Here is a 22,802-nt window from a genome sequence, read left to right as displayed (position 1 = left end):
CTAAATGATGTCAGTATATGATGTAATCAAATGTAAGGCAAACCAGGCATTGGTTAGCAAAATCCAACAAAAATCTGACTGAAATGGTTCTTGTTGCTCATTACAGTTTGGAGGCCTTGCAGTACATCTTCTGAAACAGTCTTGATGTCTTTAGATCAGGGGTCTCAGACATGCGGCGTTATTTTGTGGCCCACACCTTAATATGAAAATTGAATGTTAGCGCGGCCCGCAAGTTTTATATGAATGGCGCTTGACAGCGTCATACTTGCCAACCCTCCCGATTTTTCCGGGAAACTCCCGAATTTCAGGGCAACCATTTCTCTCGAATGTCTGCCGATTTTCACCCAAACAACAATATTAAGGGCGTGCCGTGATGGCACTGTCTTTAGCGCCCTCTACAACTTGTACAAACAGCGTGCCAGCCCAGTCACATGTTGTATTTGGCTTCTGTACACACACGTATGTGACTGCAAGACATACTTGGTCAACAGCCACACAGGTCACACTGAGGGTGGCCGTATAAACAACTTTAACACTGTTACAAATATGCGCCACACTGTGAACCCACACCAAACAAGAATGACAAACACATTTCAGGAGAACAGCCGCACCGTAACACAACATAAACACAACAGAACAAATACCCAGAATTCCATGCAGCCATAACTCTTCCGGGCTACAATATCCACCCCCGCTACCACCAAACCCCGCCCCCCCCTCCCTCCCTAACCCTCCCCCCATGTGACTGGGCCGGCACGCTGTTTGAATGGTGCAAAAGCGGACGCGACGGCAGGTTGTAGAGGACGTTTAAGGCAGTGCTATCACGGCACGTCCTTAATATTGTTGTCCGGGTGAAAATTGGGAGAAATTCGGGAGAATGGTTGCCCCGGGAGATTTTCGGGAGGGGCACTGAAATTCGGGAGTCTCCCGGAAAAATCGGGAGGGTTGGCAAGTATGTTGCTAGGGCGGGATAGCCATTCAAAGAAGGTGAATTCATTAAAAAGTGCATGTTAGATTTTTTTAAGAAATCTTTTCTTGCGGTCCAGTGGCCCCCAGGTAAATTGAGTTTGAGACCCCTGCTTTAGATCATCTTCATTGCATCATAGCTTGTATGTCTACGGATGTTTTCATTTTCAGGTCATTGTATTCAATCGATCTTAACCAAATTTAGTTTGTCTTAGAAGACGCTTCGCCTTGTTTCTGTTGGGATGACAGGTGAAACGTCTTCTAAGACAAACTGACCAGTCCCGTTGCGATCGATTGAATGCCCTGAAAATCTTAGCTTGTGAAAATTCCTCTTTTTGGAACACAATTCCTAACATTACAGTATATGTCACCTGGAAGATATCATGTTTTTTTTTGGATGCTTCAGTTTGCTTAAGTGACATACGCCGTCCAATCGAGGCACGACTTCATGCATATGCTTTGGTGAGTATTATTCGGTCCCCTGAATTCTAAACAAACAGCCCTCCAGTGACCACCATATGTCTTTTTACATTTTTGTACCGGACTAAAAACGAAAACCAAATTCAAGTTTATTTCTAACCTACTATAGTGGAGTGCATACCACAATAAATTCTGTAATTTATAATAGCCAAAAATGTACAGTAGGTCACACACTTGCTGCTTACCTTCAGTTGGATGCCCGGTTCCGCCACAGCTCTGAACGGGTTGGCCTGCCAATAGATCTGCTCCACCTGCTTCCACATGACCACGTAGAAACTGGAGCTGTCCTGGTACCCAAAAATGAATCCTGCGTAGTCGTCGTCCGTGACTGTGTTGACGTGAAATGTTCCTTCGAAATCGACACCACTGAAAGCGGTGTAACCTGGCAGGGAAGAAGTTCAATGTTCTCTTGTCAGTCTCAGTGCACTGCGGTTTTTGAAAGTGACAACGGATATTTTTTTAGAAACATCTATTCGGTATTGCAAGCAGTCTGTTCAATAAAGAAGCTGCTTTGTCCACCTGATTTTGTGCACGGCCCATTTTTTAGCTGATGGAGGACCAATCGTTTTTGTGAGAACATTTGAATTTATTTGAATCCCAAACGTTTTGCACCTTCTAAAACAGTGTTCTTAACCTGGGTTCAATCGAATACTAGGGGTTCGGTGAGTCGGCCTCAGAGGTTCGATGGAGCCTCCGCCGCGGAGGTCAAGACATAAATAAAAACTTCTCTCTATCGGCGTATTATGGATACCCTCAAACAATGTCCCCTCTAATTTTCCATATGAGTGAGAAAACACAAAAACTCCTTGAGCATTCGGTGGAGCACATGTGAGTGACGTCAGGCGTGCACATGCACTGTGGCCACACCAGCAGCACACCAGTCCCAAACCTGACTAAATAACAAGTTAAATGTTTTATTATTATAATCATTATAATCCAAGAGATTGTTTTCTAATATAAGTGTTTTGGCCCACTTACAATGACAATAACAAAAAATATTGTTTTTCATGTGCTGTGTACTAGTATTGTATGTCTTGGGTGGGGTTCCTGCTTTGGAAATAATTTGTACCACTTTCAGATATCGCATTTAGTGGGAACTAAATGCGATATCTGATAACTACTTGGGGCGGTATAGCTCGGTTGGGGCGGTATAGCTCGGTTGGTAGAGTGGCCACGCCACGCAGGTTCAATCCCCGCTTCCGCCATCCTAGTCACTGCCGTTGTGTCCTTGGGCAAGACACTTTACCCACCTGCTTCCAGTGCCACCCACACTGGTTTAAATGTAACTTAGATATTGGGTTTCACTATGTAAAGCGCTTTGAGTCACTAGAGAAAAAGCGCTATATAAATATAATTCACTTCACTTCACTAAAACATTCACATGTTGCACAATGAGATGTAAACATGGGATCATTTGTACATTCCTGTAAGTTTCTGTTTGTAAAATATATCTTTATTATTAGTATTTCTTTAATATAATAACATCATTTCATGATTAATATTTACAAATTAAGATTAAATTAAGAATTGTATATATTTTTTTCACTAAAGAAGGGTTCGGTGAATGCGCATATGAAACTAGTGGGGTTCGGTACCTCCAACAAGGTTACGAACCACTGTTCTAAAACTTCTGACACAAAACCCAAGCCCTGACGGAAGCTGCTTAATTGGACCATTGCTGGAGCCTATCCGGATGGACCATTGCTATTCTAAAAAAAGGTAGTTTAGCTATGAGCTAGTAGCAGCCATTACAATATCAATAAATCTTCAGTTCCTACATAAAGAAGGTGGGCGAGGGCAACAGTGTCTGTTACAAAGACTGCGCAAATTCTCCATAACTACGGTCCTCATTCGGAAGAAGACACAGCATCATGATGCAACGGATTCTTTAGCGTCGTCATTCGTGAGTATCAATATTTAATATGTAACGAGTGTGTGTGTGCAATGTAACTCCCGTAATAATCGAGAGAACCATAGCTGCTATTGTCATAACCTGTGTTGCCATTCACTCTGTTGGTCAGCTGTGCTTTATTCCAGTGCCCATGTATGGTGTTGATTACACTCCAGCAATTAACCCTTTCATATCCCCTGCGGAAGTAAAACGCCAGTTTTCCTAACCCTCACCACTCCAGTACGTGTTGCTGCTACAGTAGTTCTTTCCTGAGACCTTGTTTTGTGAGCTACTTCCTTGGGCCATCTCCGCTATCACATTGTGAGTATTACTGCCGTGTCTTTTCGTTTTCTAGCCTACATTACTTTTGTTTTGCAACCTGTACACCTCAGACCTACCTACACATGAATTCCGACATACCCAGAAAGCAGATATCTACGAAGGTGTACGTTTTGTTCTCGGCAAATATCCAGCTTTATATTAGATAGACATCCACTTTTAAGTCGAGGAACACGTTCTTACCAACAGCCAACCCAGGATCACTGTTCATTGTCTGGACAATCTCTCTTCCCTGCACAGTAGATAAAAAAAACATGTCATTCATAGTCTTTGCTTTATCAGGTATGATTTTTTTTTTAATCCTTCGAAATGGTGTATAATACCAAGTAAAAGTCACCTGGTCCAGCACTACCCAGTTGGGGTCGATCTGAGCGTCGCCCTCAGGATCTAAGACCACAGTCTGGTACTCCCTGAAGTCAGTGAGCGTGACCTCAGCGTTTTCAGGACAAACGTCAATGGTGTCAATAATAGTGTCGTTGTCGAAATCCCTTTCGCACACATTACCTATGCCGTTACCTGGATAGGGTACAAAGGTTTGGATTTATCGATACAAAAATGTGAGAATGATTGTTTTGTTTCTCACCTGCAGTGTTACCTACCATCAGAGTCCTCCTGCTGGGGGTTCGGGATTAAACGGCAGTTATCAGGACCCGGTGGCAGTAGGTCAGGAATGCCATCGTTGTCGTCGTCTTCATCACACTCGTCTCCCTTGCCGTCCTTGTCGGTGTCCAGCTGGGAGCTGTTGATGACGGCTGGGCAGTTGTCTCGAGAGTCTTGGTGACCGTCGCCATCGCTGGGTGAGAGGGTCTTTGATTGGCATGTGCAAGATGCAGGCCGCACTTAGAGGACTTCACTTTACCTGTCTTTGTTGGTGTCACAAGGATCTCCGATAAGATCGTTGTCCGCATCCAACTGCGGAGCAGAGGAAGAAACAGCAGGTTTATTCAAAAAGTTGATAAAAGTTCAAGTAATCGTACAAAATCATTTAAGTCAACGCAAAAATGTTCTAATGTAAATTTGCCGCTAAACCCTATGAAAAGTTAACCACTAACTTCCTGATGTGTGTGTTGTTGGTCGATCTATGCACAAACAAATCGTCCGATACTGATCGAGGCCATTCGATCGGCACATCCCTACTTTTATCTACATGCAACCCACCTGGATCGGCCTATTTCACACCAGGATCCACAGATTTATAGTCAAGAGCGCTCACCAACAAGTTAAAAGATCACATTGGTGCCGTGACCCGGATGAAAGTGAGGTATAGGAGGGTGAATGTAATGAATGGCAGCTGTGTAAAAGTAGCTTCCATGATGCCTCAAGAGTAGCACTGGACAACGAGCTGACACAGGGTATCCGCGGGGTCCTAAAAAGTCTAAAAAAGTCTTAAATCGAAACGTCTAAGATTATCCTAAAATCTAATAAAAGGTCTTAAATACGATTTTGAGAGGTCTTAAAAATCTATTGACGTTACTTTTATTTAAAACATGCATAGACTTCAGTCTCGCTTTGAAATGTTTCGATTTTTGAGGACGCTATAACGTAACTACACAGCGGAACTAAGTGTGCTGCCCGGTCAGAAGTTATAGTTTGGCAATTTTTTTAGTCTGACTTCCAAACAAATCTTGGCTCACAGCAGAGAGCATACTTGCCAACCTTGAGACCTCCGATTTCAGGAGGTGGGGGGAGGGGGGTGGGGTGGGCGTGGTTGGGGCGGGGGCGTGGTTAAGAGGGGAGGAGTATATTTATAGCTAGAATTCACCAAGTCAAGTATTTCATATATATATATATATATATATATATATATATATATATATATATATATATATATATATATATATATAAGAAATACTTGACTTTCAGTGAATTCTAGCTATATATATATATATATATATTTATTTTATTATATAATATGTATATATAAATAAAAGAAATACTTTGAATTTCAGTGTTCATTTATTTACACATATACACACACATAACACTCATCTACTCATTGTTGAGTTAAGGGTTGAATTGTCCATCCTTGTTCTATTCTCTGTCACTATTTTTCTAACCATGCTGAACACCCTCTCTGATGATGCATTGATGTGTGGCACGCACAAAAGTGCTTTCATCAAATGCATTAGAGTCTGGAATCTTCCATCTCTCCCTAGCATGGCCCAAAACCGGTCAATCTTTGCTTCCTGAGGAAGATCTTCAGTGCTAAGCACTTGGTAGTCCACTACTTCTTCCGGAGGCTATCCAGGTCCAATCGCAGCTGCAGCTTGGAACTTACAAGCTGTTATGAGAGTAGCGTATGTGTGTGTGTGGCCCTTTAATAGGTGAGCATGTGAGGTGAGTGACGTCAGTGGTGTGGGCGAGAGAAGAGAGGGAGCGGTAGCGTGAGTGCGGGCGGGGACTCGTTTGTTTTGTGTTGGATTGGCTGTGTGCAAGCAATCAATAAAGCAAAATTTGCAACTAATCGCCGGACTCAGGCAGGAAAGGTGCAACAAAGCGTATTTCTTCATCTTACTCGTCGTCGGCGTCGCCATGGCTGTATCTTCCTCGTTCTTCTGCTTCGTCTCCTTGTTGTGTGCGCAGTTGTGCACTGCACTCTCTAAAAGCCGTATATGTTATTGATGTTATAGATAGCAGTATTGTCCTGTTTAAGAGTGTCACAACATTGCTGTTTACGGCAGACAAACTGCTTTACGGTATACAAAAACATGACTGCTGTTGTTGTGTGTTGTTACCACGCTGGGAGGACGTTAATGAAACTGCCTAACAATATACCCACATAAGAAACCAAGAACTCGCCCTCGATCATTCTACAGTTATAATGTGATTGGGCAGGCACACTGTTTATATCGTGGGAAAGCGGACTCAGGTCCGCATGGAGCTGGAGGGGGCGTGGCCTCCAGCTCCGCCTGAATTTCGGGAGAAAATTTGTCCCGGGTGGTTTTCGGGAGAGGTGCTGAATTTCGGGAGTCTCTCGGAAAATCCGGGGGGGGTTAGTGATTTTAGTTAAGCGTTTTGTATTCCAATGTGTAAGAGCGGTGAATATATTCATATACTTTGCAAGTAATTCCGGGCCTCCAATTTTCCTTTGTCTTTTGTACTTTTTTGCTTCTATTGATGTCAAATGGGTCTTAAATTGTATTGATTATGGTCCTAAAAAAGTCTTAAAAAGTCTTAAATGTGGCTTGTTGAAACCAGCAGAGACCCTGTGACAGCAAGGGTCTTTTAGCTGCACTTAACTCTCATTCACTGGACTGATCAACAAGCCTCAAAACAGTTACATATAAATTACTTTCACTACATAAATTACATATTTAAAAATAAATCAACGCAAAATGAGGTTTTAAAGTAGTGTAAACAAAGCGATCTCTGACCTGGTCTGGATTGGGGATGTAAGGGCAGCTGTCGCAGGCGTCTCCAACACCGTCACCATCACGATCTTTCTGGTCGGTGTTGTGAGCCCGTTTGCAGTTATCCAGGTGATTGGGGATCCCTGCAATAAATACGGTAAATAGCTTAAAAACTTTCATGAGTACTCATTTAAACACACAGAGTACCGACCATCCCCGTCGATATCCTCATCACACTCATCACCAAAGCGGTCCACATCGGTGTCCTTTTGGTCGTTGTTTTTGATCCCACGGCAGTTGTCGCAAGCGTCACCGAAGTCGTCCTCGTCGACGTTCCTTTGGTCCACGTTGGGCACGAGCACGCAGTTATCCTGCAGAGGAGGACACGGGATTGGTCGTAGTAGTAAATAGGTGTACTCCAGTTAAGTATTTCAAAGAGTTCAGTCATACGAAGTACAGTACAGGCCAAAAGGTTGGACACGCCTTCTCATTTCAATGCGTTTTCTTTATTTTCATGACTATTTACATTGTAGATTGTCACTGAAGGCGTCAAAACTATGACGCCTGTGAAGTGAAAACCCTCTCAGGTGACTGCCTCTTGAAGCTCATGGAGAGAATGCCAAGAGTGTGCAAAGCCGTAATCAGAGCAAAGGGTGGCTATTTTGAAGAAACTAGAATAAAAAACATGTTGTCAGTTATTTCACTCCATATGTGTTCATTCCTAGTTTTGATGCCTTCAATGTAAATAGTCATGAAAATAAAGAAAGTGCATTGAATGAGAAGGTGTGTCCAAGCTTTTGGCCTGTACTGTAGTTTTCTCTATGTTAAATTAAATGAACCTGTGTGTTGGGGATCCCATCCCCATCTGCATCATCATCACAAGCATCCCCAATTCCATCACGATCCGCATCTTCCTGACCAGAGTTGGGCACAGTGAGACAATTATCCTGCAAATGAAATGGGAACAAAGAACTTGTTTAAAAACAAAACAAAAAAACTTTTGTAATTTGTTTTCTGGCGCACATAAAACCGACTCACTTTGGCGCAGTTTCTCTCGGGACAATTCAGCCTCTCGTCTGGAAAACCGTCAATGTCGATGTCGGGTCCACACAGCAAGCCGTTGCCAGCCCAACCGACTCCACACTGAGAAGATGCCAAATGTTTTATCGGTTTTGTTCACGATGTTTGTTTACTTGTCCAAATAAAGTTTAAAAAGTTATATAGTCACAGACACACACACTAGGTGTGGTGAAATTACTCTCTGCATTTGACCCATCCCCATGTTCACCCCCTGGGAAGTGAGGGGAGCAGTGAGCAGCAGCGGTGACCGCGCTCGGGAATAATTTTTGGTGATTTAACCCCCAATTCCAACCCTTGATGCTGGGAGGCGATGGGTCCCATTTTTATACTTTTTCTTCTCCAAACATATTGCTGGGTATTGTGCCCAAACAGCTAAATTTTTGTATCATCTGACATCACATGGACAAAGATAAGACCTTCTGGAGGAAAATTCTGTGGTCGGATGAAACAAAAATTTAGCTGTTTGGCCACTAGGGATGATGTTTGATAAGACATTATCGAGTTCGAGCCCATTATCGAATCCTCTTCTCGAACCGATTCCTTATCGATTCTCTTATCGAATCCAGATAGGTTGTTGTATATGGAAAAAAACACAATATTTGGTTTAACAAAAGCTCACGTTTATTTTATAAGAAAAAAATAAAATTAATTAATTAATATTGACTGTTACCCTCCTAAAAAAATAAAATAAATAAATATTGACTGTTGTTACCCAAAGTATATTAAGTGAGATTTTTCAGAAAAATAAATATATACAGTAACACAAAAACAACCTGTCTCTGTGATCACTAAAGGTGAATAGCCATGCCTTGAGGCATTTTTTCCGGTCCATTATTTTTGCTGCTTGTGTGACATCACAGGAAATGACGTCGCTGAGCTACATCATTTCCTGTGATGTCCCACAGGGCATTTCTTCAGGGACAGGATTCGTTCCCAGGTATTCGAATAAAGAACCAACTCTTTTTCTTTACTATAGTGGTCTCGATAACGGGAACCGGTTCTCAAAAAGGGATTTGAGTCCACGGAATCGGTTATTTTCTTATCGAACGGTTCTTTTCTTATCGAACAACCGGGAGAACCGGTTTCGAACATCATCCCTATTGGCCACAATACCCAGCAATATGTTTGGAGGAGTAAAAGTGAGGCCCTTAATCCCAGGAACACCATCATACCGTCAAGCATGGTGGTGGTAGCCTTATCCTCTGTGCCTTTTTTTTCTGCCAATGGAGCTGGTGCTTTACAGAGAGTAAATGGTGCAATGAAAAAGGAGGATTACCTCCAAATTTTTCAGGACAACCTAAAATCATCAGCTCGTAGGTTGGGTCTTGGGCGCAGTTGGGTGTTCCAACAGGACAATGACCCCAAACACATGTCAAAAATGGTAAAGGAATGGCTAAATCAGGAGGTTTTAGAATGGCCTTCCCAAATTCCTGACTTAACGTGTGGACAATGCTGAAGAAACAAGTCCATGTCAGAAAACCAACAAATTTAGCTGAACTGCACCAATTTTGTCAAGAGGAGTGGTAAAAAATTCAACCAGAAGCTTGTGGATGGCTACCAAAAGCGCCTTATTGCAGTGAAACTTGCCAAGGGACATGTAACCAAATATTAACATTGCTGTACGTATACTTTTGACCCAACAGATTTGGTCACATTTTCAGTAGACCCATAATAAATTCATAAAAGAACCAAACTTCATGAATTATTTTTGTGAACAACAAGTATGTGCTCCAATCACTCTATCACAAAAAAAATAAGAGTTGTAGAAATGATTGGAAACTCAAGACAGCCATGACATTATGTTCTTTACAAGTGTATGTAAACTTTTGATCGCGACTGTATATGTACTATAAAAGGTTTTAAACAAAGTCTCAGTTTTCGCCAAAGGTCTGTTGGATCTTTGATATATGTGTGTCTCTAAAGAAGTGTCTTGTCAGTGACTTAAACTTGAATTTGCTCACCTGACATTCGATCTTGCCATCTCGATGGGCGATACACTTGGCGCTGCCATGGCAGGGGTTGGGTTGGCCGTTTCCACATGCCCTCTCAGGCTTGCAGCCGAGTCGCTGGTCACCCACGTAACCCTGCCTACAGGGGCCACACCTGAACGAGCCCTGACAGTATAACACTCAACATCAGTTCATTGGTTTTCTACCAGCACTTTGGGCAAGTAAAATCAAGCAAGATGTCACACTCGCATTATATCGGAATATAATACAGTGGTACCTCAACGTAAAGCCCCACTTAAAGGGGAACATTATCACCAGACCTATGTAAGCGTCAATATATACCTTGATGTTGCAGAAAAAAGACCATATATTTTTTTAACCGATTTCCGAACTCTAAATGGGTGAATTTTGGCGAATTAAACGCCTTTCTAATATTCGCTCTCGGAGCGATGACGTCACAACGTGACGTCACATCGGGAAGCAATCCGCCATTTTCTCAAACACCGAGTCAAATCTGCTCTGTTATTTTCCGTTTTTTCGACTGTTTTCCGTACCTTGGAGACATCATGCCTCGTCGGTGTGTTGTCGGAGGGTGTAACAACATGAACAGGGACGGTTGCACCAGTGGTCCAAAGATGCGAAAGTGGCAAGAAATTGGACGTTTGTTCCGCACACTTTACCGACGAAAGCTATGCTACGACAGAGATGGCAAGAATGTGTGGATATCCTGCGACACTCAAAGCAGATGCATTTCCAACGATAAAGTCAAAGAAATCTGCCGCCAGACCCCCATTGAATCTGCAATTCAGGGACAAAGGACCTCGGTAGCACGGCAAGCAATGGCGGCAGTTTGTTCCCGCAGACGAGCGAGCTAAACCCCCTGGATGTCTTGGCTCACACCGTCCCTTATGCCACCGAAGATGATCAAGAGAAGAATATCGACCCTAGCTTCCCTGGCCTGCTGACATCAACTCCAAAACTGGACAGATCAGCTTTCAGGAAAAGAGCGCGGATGAGGGTATGTCTACAGAATATATTAATTGATGAAAATTGGTCTGTCTGCACTCTCAAAGTGCATGTTGTTGCCAAATGTATTTCATATGCTGCAAACCTAGTTCATAGTTGTTAGTTTCCTTTAATGCCAAACAAACACATACCAATCGTTGGTTAGAAGGCGATCGCCGAATTCGTCCTCGCTTTCTCCCGTGTCGCTGGCTGTCGTGTCGTTTTCGTCGGTTTCGCTTGCATACGGTTCAAACCGATATGGCTCAATAGCTTCGGTTTCTTCTTCAATTTCGTTTTCGCTACCTGCCTCCACACTACAACCATCCGTTTCAAAACATGCGTAATCTGTTGAATCGCTGAAGCCGCTGAAATCCGAGTCTGAATCCGAGCTAATGTCGCTATAGCTTGCTGTTCTTTCCGCCATGTTTGTTTGTGTTGGCTTCACTATGTGACGTCACAGGAAAATGGACGGGTGTTTATAAAATCAGGCACTTTGAAGCTTTTTTTAGGGATATTGCGTGATGGGTAAAATTCTGAAAAAAACTTCGAAAAATATAATAAGCCACTGGGAACTGATTTTTAATGGTTTTAACCATTCTGAAATTGTGATAATGTTCCCCTTTAAGAACTTTCACTTTTAGGTGATTTTGGCGGTGCGATATTTTTTTGCCAGAAGGCCACATTTCCCATGCGGACTAGCACATTTAGTGTCAAACTGACATGATGTCCGTCCTAATATTGGCAGAAATATTACTGGCCATGCTGATGTTGAATAGCAGACACTATCAAGAAATGATCTTTGATTGCGCTACAAACGTGACGCTGCTACCAAGAATGTATCGGAGCGGATGCAGTTCTGAAGCAAAGAAAGACAAACGGGAGAGTTTTTTCCAAGAAAGTAGTGTGGTGGCTATTTATTGCTACCGCGCAAATTTCCCACAGCTAACATTAGAATTGTCATTTTGATTTGAGCATCGAAAGACGGAAATCGATGTGCCGCCTGAAAACTCAAAAAAGAAGTGCAATTACCGTATTTTTCAGAGTATAAGTCGCTCAGGAGTATAAGTCGCACCGGCCGAAAATGCATAATAAAGAAGGAAAATGAGCTAAATAATATTATTTGATATTTTATGGTAATATGTTGATAATTTCACACAAGTCGCTCCTGAGTATAAACTATGAAAAAAACTGCGACTTATAGTCCGAAAAATACGGTACTGCTAACATGGCAGAAGCTCCAAAACAACCAATGAAACAAAAAGTTTTGTCTGTGGAGACAAAAAAAAAGGAGCTTGAATGACAGTCAGTATCAACATTGCCCCGACTTTCACTCGCTGGCGTGAGCTCAAAAATGAGGGACTTTCGGTCGATGCCGCCTTGACTATGTTCCTGCTAAACCAGTTAAAAACTGGTCAATGTTGATACTGACTGTCCTTTAAGCTCCTTTTTTCTTTTCTTTTTTGTCTCCACAGACAAAATTTTTTGTTTCTTTGGTCAGTATCAACATTGACCAGTTTTTAACTGGTTTAGCAGGAACATAGTCAAGGCAGCGAGTGAAAGTCGTGGCAATGTTGATACTGACTGTCCTTTAAGCTCCTTTTTTTTTTGTCTTTTTTTTTGTCTCCACAGACAAAACTTTTTGTTTCTTTGGTTGTTTTGGAGCTTCTGCCATGTTAGCAGTAATTGCACCAAAGCGTTCTTCTTTGTCAGGTTCAAACGCTGATGACATCTATTAAACAAGACAAGAAGCAAGGAATCAAACAGAGACAGAATTCAATTTGGCTCAGTGAGGAGAGACGCCTGGACACTAGTGTCTCAGCACGCTCTGCCAAAAGATTGCACGCCTCCTTCTTTTATTTGGACCTTCCCTGACCACATGGCAACAGCTGCTTCCAAAGGGACGGAGTCGGAAACAGCCATCGCCTTTGATTACAAAACAGTTCAAAAGAAAAGGTCGGTTCAAAAAAGAGGTTTGTAAAAGAGTTCAAAAAAGCGGTGCCTGGAGGGGAGTCAGGCCCTGCTTCCTCTCCGCTTTGTAGTTCTTGGGTCAAGACAATATCTTTCTGTTGATTACAATACATGAAAGAAACAGAACACCTTCATGTTGCTTCCCATCCTACACAGTCGAGTTTTACAAGCCTTCTTCTTGGTAGGTTGAAAGACAGATTTTGGTCTTCTCGCCGGGAACTCATTTCAACACAAAGTTTTTGTGATAACTTAGATAAAATTGTTCTAACATTCTTCTTCTTTTTTGAGGTTTCAGGCGGCACGTAGGCGTTCACATCGACTTCCGTCTTCATAACGAATGGGGAAACGGGGAGTGACGTATGCCGTAAAGCAAGTCAGCACATTTGTAGTGTTTTGTGTGGGCCCCCCTCCTGAAAGTTGCTTAGTGCCACTAAAAGCGATACAGGCCATGTCAGAGGTGTCATTCAACTAGTTGTAATCCAATGTATCATCCCAAAAATTATGAAAACAATATATGAATGTTGATTAGTTACTTAGTGCTGCTTTAAGTGTTCTGAGATAAGAGCTGTCCCTTGGCTAATTGTTATGCTTTAAGTTACAAACCCCGTTTCCATATGAGTTGGGAAATTGTGTTAGATGTAAATATAAACGGAATACAATGATTTGCAAATCATTTTCAACCCATATTCAGTTGAATATGCTACAAGACAACATATTTGATGTTCAAACTGATAAACTTTTTTTTTTTTGCAAATAATCATTAACTTTAGAATTTGATGCCAGCAACATGTGACAAAGAAGTTGGGAAAGGTGGCAATAAATACTGATAAAGTTGAGGAATGCTCATCAAACACTTATTTGGAACATCCCACAGGTGAACAGGCAAATTGGGAACAGGTGGGTGCCATGATTGGGTATAAAACGTGGATTCCATGAAATGCTCAGTCATTCACAAACAAGGATGGGGCGAGGGTCACCACTTTGTCAACAAATGCGTGAGCAAATTGTTGAACAGTTTAAGAAAAACCTTTCTCAACCAGCTATTGCAAGGAATTTAGGGATTTCACCATCTACAATCCGTAATATCATCAAAGGGTTCAGAGAATCTGGAGAAATCACTGCACGTAAGCAGCTAAGCCCGTGACCTTCGATCCCTCAGGCTGTACTGCATCAACAAGCGACATCAGTGTGTAAAGGATATCACCACATGGGCTCAGGAACACTTCAGAAACCCACTGTCAGTAACTACAGTTGGTCGCTACATATGTAAGTGCAAGTTAAAACTCTCCTATGCAAGGCGAAAACCGTTTATCAACAACACCCAGAAACGCCATCGGCTTCGCTGGGCCTGAGCTCATCTAAGATGGACTGATACAAAGTGGAAAAGTGTTCTGTGGTCTGACGAGTCCACATTTCAAATTGTTTTTGGAAACTGTGGACGTCGTGTCCTCCGGACCAAAGAGGAAAAGAACCATCCGGATTGTTATAGGCGCAAAGTTGAAAAGCCAGCATCTGTGATGGTCTGGGGGTGTATTAGTGCCCAAGACATGGGTAACTTACACATCTGTGAAGGCGCCATTAATGCTGAAAGGTACATACAGGTTTTGGAACAACATATGTTGCCATACAAGCAATGTTACCATGGACGCCCCTGCTTATTTCAGCAGGACAATGCCAAGTCATGCCCTTTCCCAACTACTTTGTCACGTGTTGCAGCCATGAAATTCTAAGTAAATTATTGTTTGCAAAAAATAATAAAGTTTATGAGTTTGAACATCAAATATCTTGTCTTTGTAGTGCATTCAATTGAATATGAGTTGAAAAGAGTTTGCAAATCATTGTATTTCGTTTATATTTACATCTAACACAATTTCCCAACTCATATGGAAACGGGGTTTGTACAAGTAAAAATCTGAGTTACAAGCATGGAAAATGCCACAGTTAACTTCTTAAAATCCGCACAATATATCTACTCTTACTCGCGAGCATTAGCTATGGAAAGAGAGTGTGAAGGACAGAGGTTGAGATTCATTGAATTAAAGAAAGAAATCATCAAAAATATGAGAGAGCGTGTCGCCAACTTGGCAAAGCAATTTGAGCGTATCACTGCTAGTGTGCACCATGCTGAGGTATGAGTATAACGCCAACCGAGAATGATAAAATAATATCTAAACGGCTGACATTGATCCATGAAAGTATGGAAAAGCTGCTGATGGTGTGTTTGACGGAAAAGCAGTTGAGAAGACATTCTGTGGAAAGGTAAATGCTGCACATTATTAGTACATTTCTTCATAAAACTACTGTAGTTGTTTGTAGTACATTGTTCTGTTTCTATACAATGTTTCTTACCTAAATGTGTTTTAAGTTAAGAGCTCCGTCACAAAACCTCGTAAGTTAAGGCAGTGTTTTTCAACCTTTTTTGAGCCAAGGCACATTGCAGAAATCATTCAAAAAATGAAACTCAGTTGACAGTAAAAAGTTGTTGTTGCAATTGTTGGATATGACTTTAAACCATAACCAACCATGCATCACTATAGCTCTTGTCTCAAAGTAGGTGTACTGTCACCACCTGTCACATCACGCCGTGACTTGTTTTGAGTTTTTTGCTTTTTTCCAGTGTGTAGTGTTTTAGTTCTTGTCTTGCGCTCCTATTTTGGTGGCTTTTTGTCTTTTTTTGGTGTTTTCCTGTAGCAGTTTCATGTCTTCCTTTGAGCGATATTTCCCGCATCTACTTTGTTTTAGCAATCAAGAATATTTCGGTTGTTTTTATCCTTCTTAGTGGGGACATTGTTGATTGTCATGTCATGTTCGGATGTACATTGTGGACGCCGTCTTTGCTCCACAGTAAGTCTTTGCTGTTGTCCAGCATTCTGTTTTTGTTTACTTTGTAGCCAGTTCAGTTTTAGTTTTGTTCTGCATAGCCTTCCCTAAGCTTCAATTCCTTTTCTTAAGGGCACTCACGTTTATTTTTAGTTTACCTTTTTACCTGCACGCTGCCTCCCGCTGTTTCCGACATCTACAAAGCAATTAGCTACCGGCTGCCACCTACTGATATGGAAGAGTATTACACAGTTACTTTGCCAAGCTCTAAACAGCACCGACACTCAACAACAACACATCATTTGCAGACTATAATTACTGGTTTGCAAAAAATATTTTTAACCCAAATAGGTGAAATTACATAATCTCCCACGACACACCAGATTTTGATTTGACTGTTTTTACTTTGAGCCATTTTCAAACTTTATCATAGATTTTCAGCCTATAATGTGTGCATCTTGATGACACAATTCTAGCAAATGCATGAGTTGGATACCTTGAATGACATTTTTGCCTGCTGATCCACATTAGGATTGTTCACCCCTCGGTAATTTTAGCTGTTCATTGGCCGTCCTTTTCTTATGTTACGGTCATTTCTTGAATGACTTCAAATCGCACAAAATGTAATACTGAATCCATACTCACTGGAGTGTTCATGCAGATGGAGTTCTGTACACAACCACCATTGTTGGGGTTGTCACACTCATTGATGTCCGTGCACACCTTTATAGTAAGACAGACAACCAAAAAGTAGAATCACAAGTAGAATTGTTGTCTCTCAAAACAAACATGTCTCATAGTTGTTTAATAGAAACAACAATGCACATATTTGCAGGATGCCGTCAACCTTTTGGATTTCAACACGATGCAAGAGTTTAGGCTGTTTTTCTCACACAATCGTCATTAAAACACAGTAATGAAGTTGTTTACCTGTTTGTTTGCAGTGGCGTACGCCAGGCCGAAACCATATGCCTGAGGCCCGGTGTATCCTGAGGGACAGGAACCACAACGGAAGCCTGGGGAGGTGTTGATGCACCGCACACCCCTGTAGCACGGTAACACAGAACACTGCAAACAACACGTAAATACAGTAAATAGGTTGTATTATTAGAAATATTGTAGATACCCGACCTCGGATAAGCGGAAGAAGATGGATGGATAGATATACTGTCTGACATCAGGATGCTCTGCCTATGCATAAAATGTAGTGGAATGGATGGATACTGTGGAGAATGCATATATGTTTAAGAGTTATTTCTTGATTCATAGTCATGTTTAAAGAATCTAGTGTTTTTCCATTTGTACTCTTTCTATGTCCGCAAGTAAACTGTGTGTGTTACCTTGAAGGCTTGCAATGTAGGAGTTGGAATACTCCCTTATATCTTATCTGTAGTAGAACAATGAGCCTGTGTTCCTTTCTGGAGAGGGTGGGGGCTTTCTTCGTATGCAAGAAGTTGTCTCTTCCGTTTGAATGTTAGACCAATTCGAGAAGCCGGTATGAATGTATTGGTGTGGGCTGGTCTCCTGAAGCTTTAGTAAAACTTGATAATATTCCTATTCTGTCTTGATGGTCCTTCTTACTCTGCATATATGTCTTCTGAAAGAACTTGGGATTGACCAGTGACTTTAATTCCCTGAGAGAGAATACTGGCCAGACGCAACAGTACTGAATTTGATACTTTTATAGGTACTGACTGAATCCGAATTTAATACCTTTGTTGCGTGTGACGTCACGTCTGGTTTCAGACTCAAAGACGAAGCGGGGAAACGAGCACTCGTAGCGGACGCAGACAGACTTTTGCAATATTCCATGCCAACAAAGCAAGTATGCCTTGTAGAAAACGCTCAGACGTAGAGTAAGGCTCCACTTGTTTAAAAGGTGCTCGCTCAATGCTAATTTACATTGGAAATGCCATAGACATGCTACTGATTAGCATTCGCCATTTATACATGCTATTTCAAAACCTCCAAATTAGGTAATGAAAACTATAACTAAGATGCACATTACAATCAAACAGCTGATGTGTAATAAGTAGAGATGTCCGATAATATCGGCCGATAAATGCTTTCAAATGTAATATCGGAAATTATCGGTATCATTGGTTTTTTTTATCGGTATCGTTTTGTTTTTTTTAGTTTTTGTTTTAATTTATTTTTATTAAATCAACATAAAAAACACAAGATACACTTACAATTAGTGCACCAACCCAAAAAACCTCCCTCCCCCATTTACACTCATTCACACAAAAGGGTTGTTTCTTTCTGTTATTAATATTCTGATTCCTACATTATATATCAATATATATCAATACAGTCTGCAAGGGATACAGTCCGTAAGCACACATGATTGTGCGTGCTGCTGGTCCACTAATAGTACTAACCTTTAACAGTTAATTTGACTCATTTTTATGAATTACTAGTTTCTATGTAGCTGTTTTTATATTGTTTTACTTTCTTTTTTATTCAAGAAAATGTTTTTAATGTATTTTTTTTATTTTTTAAAAAGGACCTTATCTTCACCATACCTGGTTGTCCAAATTAGGCATAATAATGTGTTAATTCCATGACTGTATATATCTGTATCAGTTGATATCGGTATCGGTAATTAAAGAGTTGGACAATATCGGAATATTGGATATCGGCAAAAAGCCATTATCGGACATCCCTAGCAATAGGTACAATACTTACAGTATAAACACTTTTTAGGGCACAACAAAAGACTAGCCGGCTCCTTGACTAGGCAACTAGGCAGTCTAGACGCTACTGCCATCTAACGTTTTTGGAATTGCAACTGCATGGGAAATCGACTCTAAAATATTTGCAAAAGGGATTCAGAATTGCCTCCACGCATACCTCGTCCACGTCAGTGCAGTGGGTGCCGTTGCCCTCCATGCCGTCTGGACAGGGCCCACATCTTGGACCGCGAGGCGTCTCCATGCACCTCACCCCAGGGTAGCAGGGGTTGGGCGTACAGGAAGGACGAGGCAGCCCCGCTCCCATCCCTGAGCAGTGAGAAACTCGCGTGACTCCCCAGCAGCCCACACGTGCAGCAAAATACAGTGACAATACACCTCGTGGTCGTATGACGTCGTCATACCGACAGTGTAGCGTATTCGGTCATGATGATGATGATAATGACTCACCACAGGCGTCACACTCCATCACAGTATTCTTTAGGAATACTATCTCTTTAATCTGTAATATGCAAATACAGTCGTTAGTTAATACAGTTTCACTTAGAAATAAAATATGCTGTTAACCCTGTGATGCATGAATTAGGATCACACCTAGTTACACTGCAAAAACTGAAATCTAAGTAAGATTAAATATCTCAAATAAGGGTGATATTTGCTTATTTTCTGTCTGATAAGATAATTCTTCTCACTAAGTTTTACTTGTTTTAAGGGTTTTGGTCCTAAATGATCTCAGTAAGATATTACAGCTTGTTGCTGAGATTTGATGACCTATATTGAGTAAAACATGCTTGAAACTAGAATATCAACTGTTGCAAAGCTGTGTCAACACTCACAAGTATAAAACTACTTTTTTAAAGTAATCATTTCTTACTTCAAGCATGAAAAAAAAAATCATGATGCCGAGCGCATATCATTATGTCTCTTTTTTTTTTCTACCAAGAAAAGTGCACTTGTTATTAGTGAGAATATACTTATTTTAAGGCATTTTTAGGTTCATTGAGGTTAGCTAATTTTACTTGTTTTGGAAAGTCTTGACAAGCCGAGTTTTCTTGTTCTATTGGCAGATAATTTTGCTTAGTTCAAATAAAATACCCCTAATTTTTTTTTTTTTTCTTCTTGTTTTTGAACAAGGATTTGTTTTCATTGCTTTTTAGGCATGAAAAAAATTCACTTTCATATTCCTAAAAATATATATCTTTTTAAGGAGTTGTTCAAATGTCCACCAAGGTCGGGGGTCGGCAACGCGCGGCTATCGAGCCATCAACCGGCTATTTGGCGCTGACCTAGTGGCTCCCTGGAGCTTTTTCAAAAATGGATGAAAATGGAAAAAGATAAGGAAAAAATATATTTTTTATTTTAATATGGTTTCTGTAGGAGGACAAACATGACACAAACCTTCCTAATTGTTAGAAATTCCACTGTTTGTACTAAACATGCTTCACTGCATTTTGTCCTTCCAATTTCGGAAGTCCTTGAACGCACCGTAGTTTGTTAACATGTACAACTTTCCCTGATGCTGCCACAGAAAGAGGTGTTTTATGCCACGCCTTCTTCGTCTCTATTTGTCCATCAAACGTTTTATGCTGTGCGTGAATGCACAATGGTGAGCTTTGTTGATGTTATTGACTTGTGTGGAGTGCTAATCAGACATATTTGGTCACTGCGTGACTGCAAGCTAATTGATGCTAAAATGCTATTGATGCTAGCTGTATGCGCAGAATGCATCATTATGCCTCGTATTTTAGGTATATTTGAGGTAGTTTTATTTGCAGTTTCCGTTTTATTTGCAGTTTCCGTTTCATTCAACTTGAGCACACACATCTATACCTTTGGCCATTCTAAGCCAGTAATTTCCAGGAGTTATCACACTCTCTGAAAAGCCTCCGTTGTAGTAATGTTTTCCAATGTTGTAAAAATGTGTAGAATAAATATTACATTTCAACATTTCTGCCAACGAAGATTTGCGTCAGCCTGAGACACATAATCATTTTGATAGTAGGCTAATATAGCTAATATAGACACTTACGTCATGTGTTGCCTTCATTTTAACACTTATATAAGGCTCTACATTTTTTTGCGGCTCCAGACAGATTTTGTTTTGTATTTTTGGTCCAATATGGCTCTTTCAACATTTTGGGTTGCCGACCCCTGACTAAGGTGAACAACATGTGTTAGCACATGTGACAAACTCAAGGCCTGAGGGCCAGATCTGGCCTGCCACATCATTTTAACATGTATTCTATACATTAACATATTAAAAAAAGCAAACAAAAAACGTCTGCTTGTCACCCTGACCTATGATTTCAAAGCAAGCTATCCGTCAATTTGTATGTAAAAAAAAAAGTAATAATCAAATGCACAGGTAAATAATAATAATAAGTACACATTAAAATGTATATATGTTCACTGTTACAAATGGCTCTAACTACAATCTGGCCATCAATTAAAACAATTTGTATTTGTTTAGTAAGAGGTTTAATTTAAAGAAAAAAATGAACAAATTCAAATGTTTCTTATGTTTATTTGTAATTATCTTTAACAATGTCTTCACACATTTATAATCTTCCAATATTGTTGAATGTTGTTCAAAAACAGGGAAGTTCCTGACTTCAGAAATACCTTTTTTTTTTTTTTTTTTTAAATAACATGATGGGGCTAATATGCACAAATTATCGCTACCTTCTAATAAAAACAAAATGTAGTACTTTTTATTATGAACATAGATTCATTAACTCGAAGACCTTTATGAAGAAAACAAACAAGGAACCCAGATTTCCCTTGCCCGGACGCGGGTCACCGGGGCCCCCCTCTGGAGCCAGGCCCGGAGGTGGGGCACGATGGCGAGCGCCATGGGGCCCGGCCAGGCACAGCCCAAAGAGGCAACGTGGGTCCCCCCTCCAATGGGCTCACCACCCATAGCAGGGGTCATAGAGGTCGGGTGCGATGTGAGCTGGGCGGCAGCCGAGGGCAGGGCACTTGGCGGTCCGATCCTCGGCTACAGAAGCTAGCTCTTGGGACGTGGAACGTCACCTCGCTGGGGGGGAAGGAGCCTGAGCTAGTGCGCGAGGTGGAGAAGTTCCGGCTAGATATAGTCGGACTCACTTCGACGCACAGCAAGGGCTCTGGAACCAGTTCTCTCGAGAGGGGCTGGACTCTCTTCCACTCTGGCGTTGCCGGCAGTGAGAGGCGACGGGCTGGGGTTGCAATTCTTGTTTACCCCCGGCTCAGAGCCTGTACGTTGGAGTTCAACCCGGTGGACGAGAGGGTAGCTTCCCTCCGCCTTCAGGTGGTGGAACGGGTCCTGACTGTGGTTTGTGCTTACGCGCCAAACCGCAGCTCAGAGTACCCACCCTTTTTGGATTCACTTGAGGGAGTACTTGAGAGTGCTCCCCCGGGTGATTCCCTCGTTCTACTGGGGGACTTCAATGCTCATGTTGGCAGCGACAGTGAAACCTGGAGAGGCGTGATTGGGAAGAATGGCTGCCCGGATCTGAACCCCAGCGGTGTTTTGTTATTGGACTTTTGTGCCCGTCACAGATTGTCCATAACGAACACCATGTTCAAACATAAGGGTGTCCATATGTGCACTTGGCACCAGGACACCCTAAGCCGCAGTTCCATGATCGACTTTGTAGTTGTGTCATCGGATTTGCGGCCTCATGTTTTGGACACTCGGGTGAAGAGAGGGGCGGAGCTTTCTACCGATCACCACCTGGTGGTGAGTTGGCTGCGATGGTGGGGGAGGATGCCGGACAGACCTGGCAGGCCCAAACGCATTGTGAGGGTTTGCTGGGAACGTCTGGCAGAGTCTTCTGTCAGAGAGAGTTTCAATTCCCACCTCCGGAAGAACTTTGAACATGTCACGAGGGAGGTGCTGGACATTGAGTCCGAATGGACCATGTTCCGCGCCTCTATTGTCGAGGCGGCTGATTGGAGCTGTGGCTGCAAGGTAGTTGGTGCTTGTCGTGGCGGTAATCCTAGAACCCGTTGGTGGACACCGGCGGTGAGGGATGCCGTCAAGCTGAAGAAGGAGTCCTATCGGGTTCTTTTGGCTCATAGGACTCCTGAGGCAGCGGACAAGTACCGACAGGCCAAGCGGTGTGCGGCTTCAGCGGTCGCAGAGGCAAAAACTCGGACATGGGAGGAGTTCGGTGAGGCCATGGAAAACGACTTCTGGACGGCTTCGGAAGGGGAAGCAGTGCACTATCAACACCGTGTATGGCGAGGATGGTGTTCTGCTGACCTCGACTGCGGATGT

General features: G+C 41.9%; 1 protein-coding gene and 1 long non-coding RNA gene across 2 annotated transcripts in view; one reads left to right on the top strand and one right to left on the bottom strand.

Moving 5' to 3' along the window:
* comp (cartilage oligomeric matrix protein) overlaps window positions 1-22,802 on the bottom strand; it is a 44,929-nt gene that overhangs the window by 6,696 nt on the left and 15,431 nt on the right. The window contains exons 3-16 of the mRNA XM_061975888.2: window positions 18,992-19,043; window positions 18,702-18,850; window positions 16,779-16,916; window positions 16,494-16,571; window positions 10,068-10,220; window positions 8,065-8,169; window positions 7,866-7,973; window positions 7,238-7,397; window positions 7,051-7,169; window positions 4,536-4,588; window positions 4,276-4,469; window positions 4,014-4,192; window positions 3,860-3,908; window positions 1,632-1,828 (exon numbers count right to left, since the gene is read on the bottom strand). Coding sequence (XP_061831872.2) covers window positions 1,632-1,828; window positions 3,860-3,908; window positions 4,014-4,192; window positions 4,276-4,469; window positions 4,536-4,588; window positions 7,051-7,169; window positions 7,238-7,397; window positions 7,866-7,973; window positions 8,065-8,169; window positions 10,068-10,220; window positions 16,494-16,571; window positions 16,779-16,916; window positions 18,702-18,850; window positions 18,992-19,043 — 1,734 coding nt within the window. The remainder of the gene's footprint in view (window positions 1-1,631; window positions 1,829-3,859; window positions 3,909-4,013; window positions 4,193-4,275; window positions 4,470-4,535; window positions 4,589-7,050; window positions 7,170-7,237; window positions 7,398-7,865; window positions 7,974-8,064; window positions 8,170-10,067; window positions 10,221-16,493; window positions 16,572-16,778; window positions 16,917-18,701; window positions 18,851-18,991; window positions 19,044-22,802) is intronic.
* LOC133616520 (uncharacterized) lies at window positions 1,749-16,903 on the top strand. The gene is made up of 3 exons (XR_009816875.2): window positions 1,749-3,658; window positions 4,266-4,473; window positions 16,793-16,903. It is a non-coding gene; the product is annotated as an uncharacterized lncRNA (long non-coding RNA).

Source organism: Nerophis lumbriciformis, linkage group LG14 (assembly GCF_033978685.3).
Source record: "Nerophis lumbriciformis linkage group LG14, RoL_Nlum_v2.1, whole genome shotgun sequence".
NCBI classification, from domain to species: Eukaryota; Metazoa; Chordata; class Actinopteri; order Syngnathiformes; family Syngnathidae; genus Nerophis; species Nerophis lumbriciformis.
Note: the sequence above shows the minus strand (reverse complement) of the source record. Positions and strands in the feature narration are given on the sequence as shown.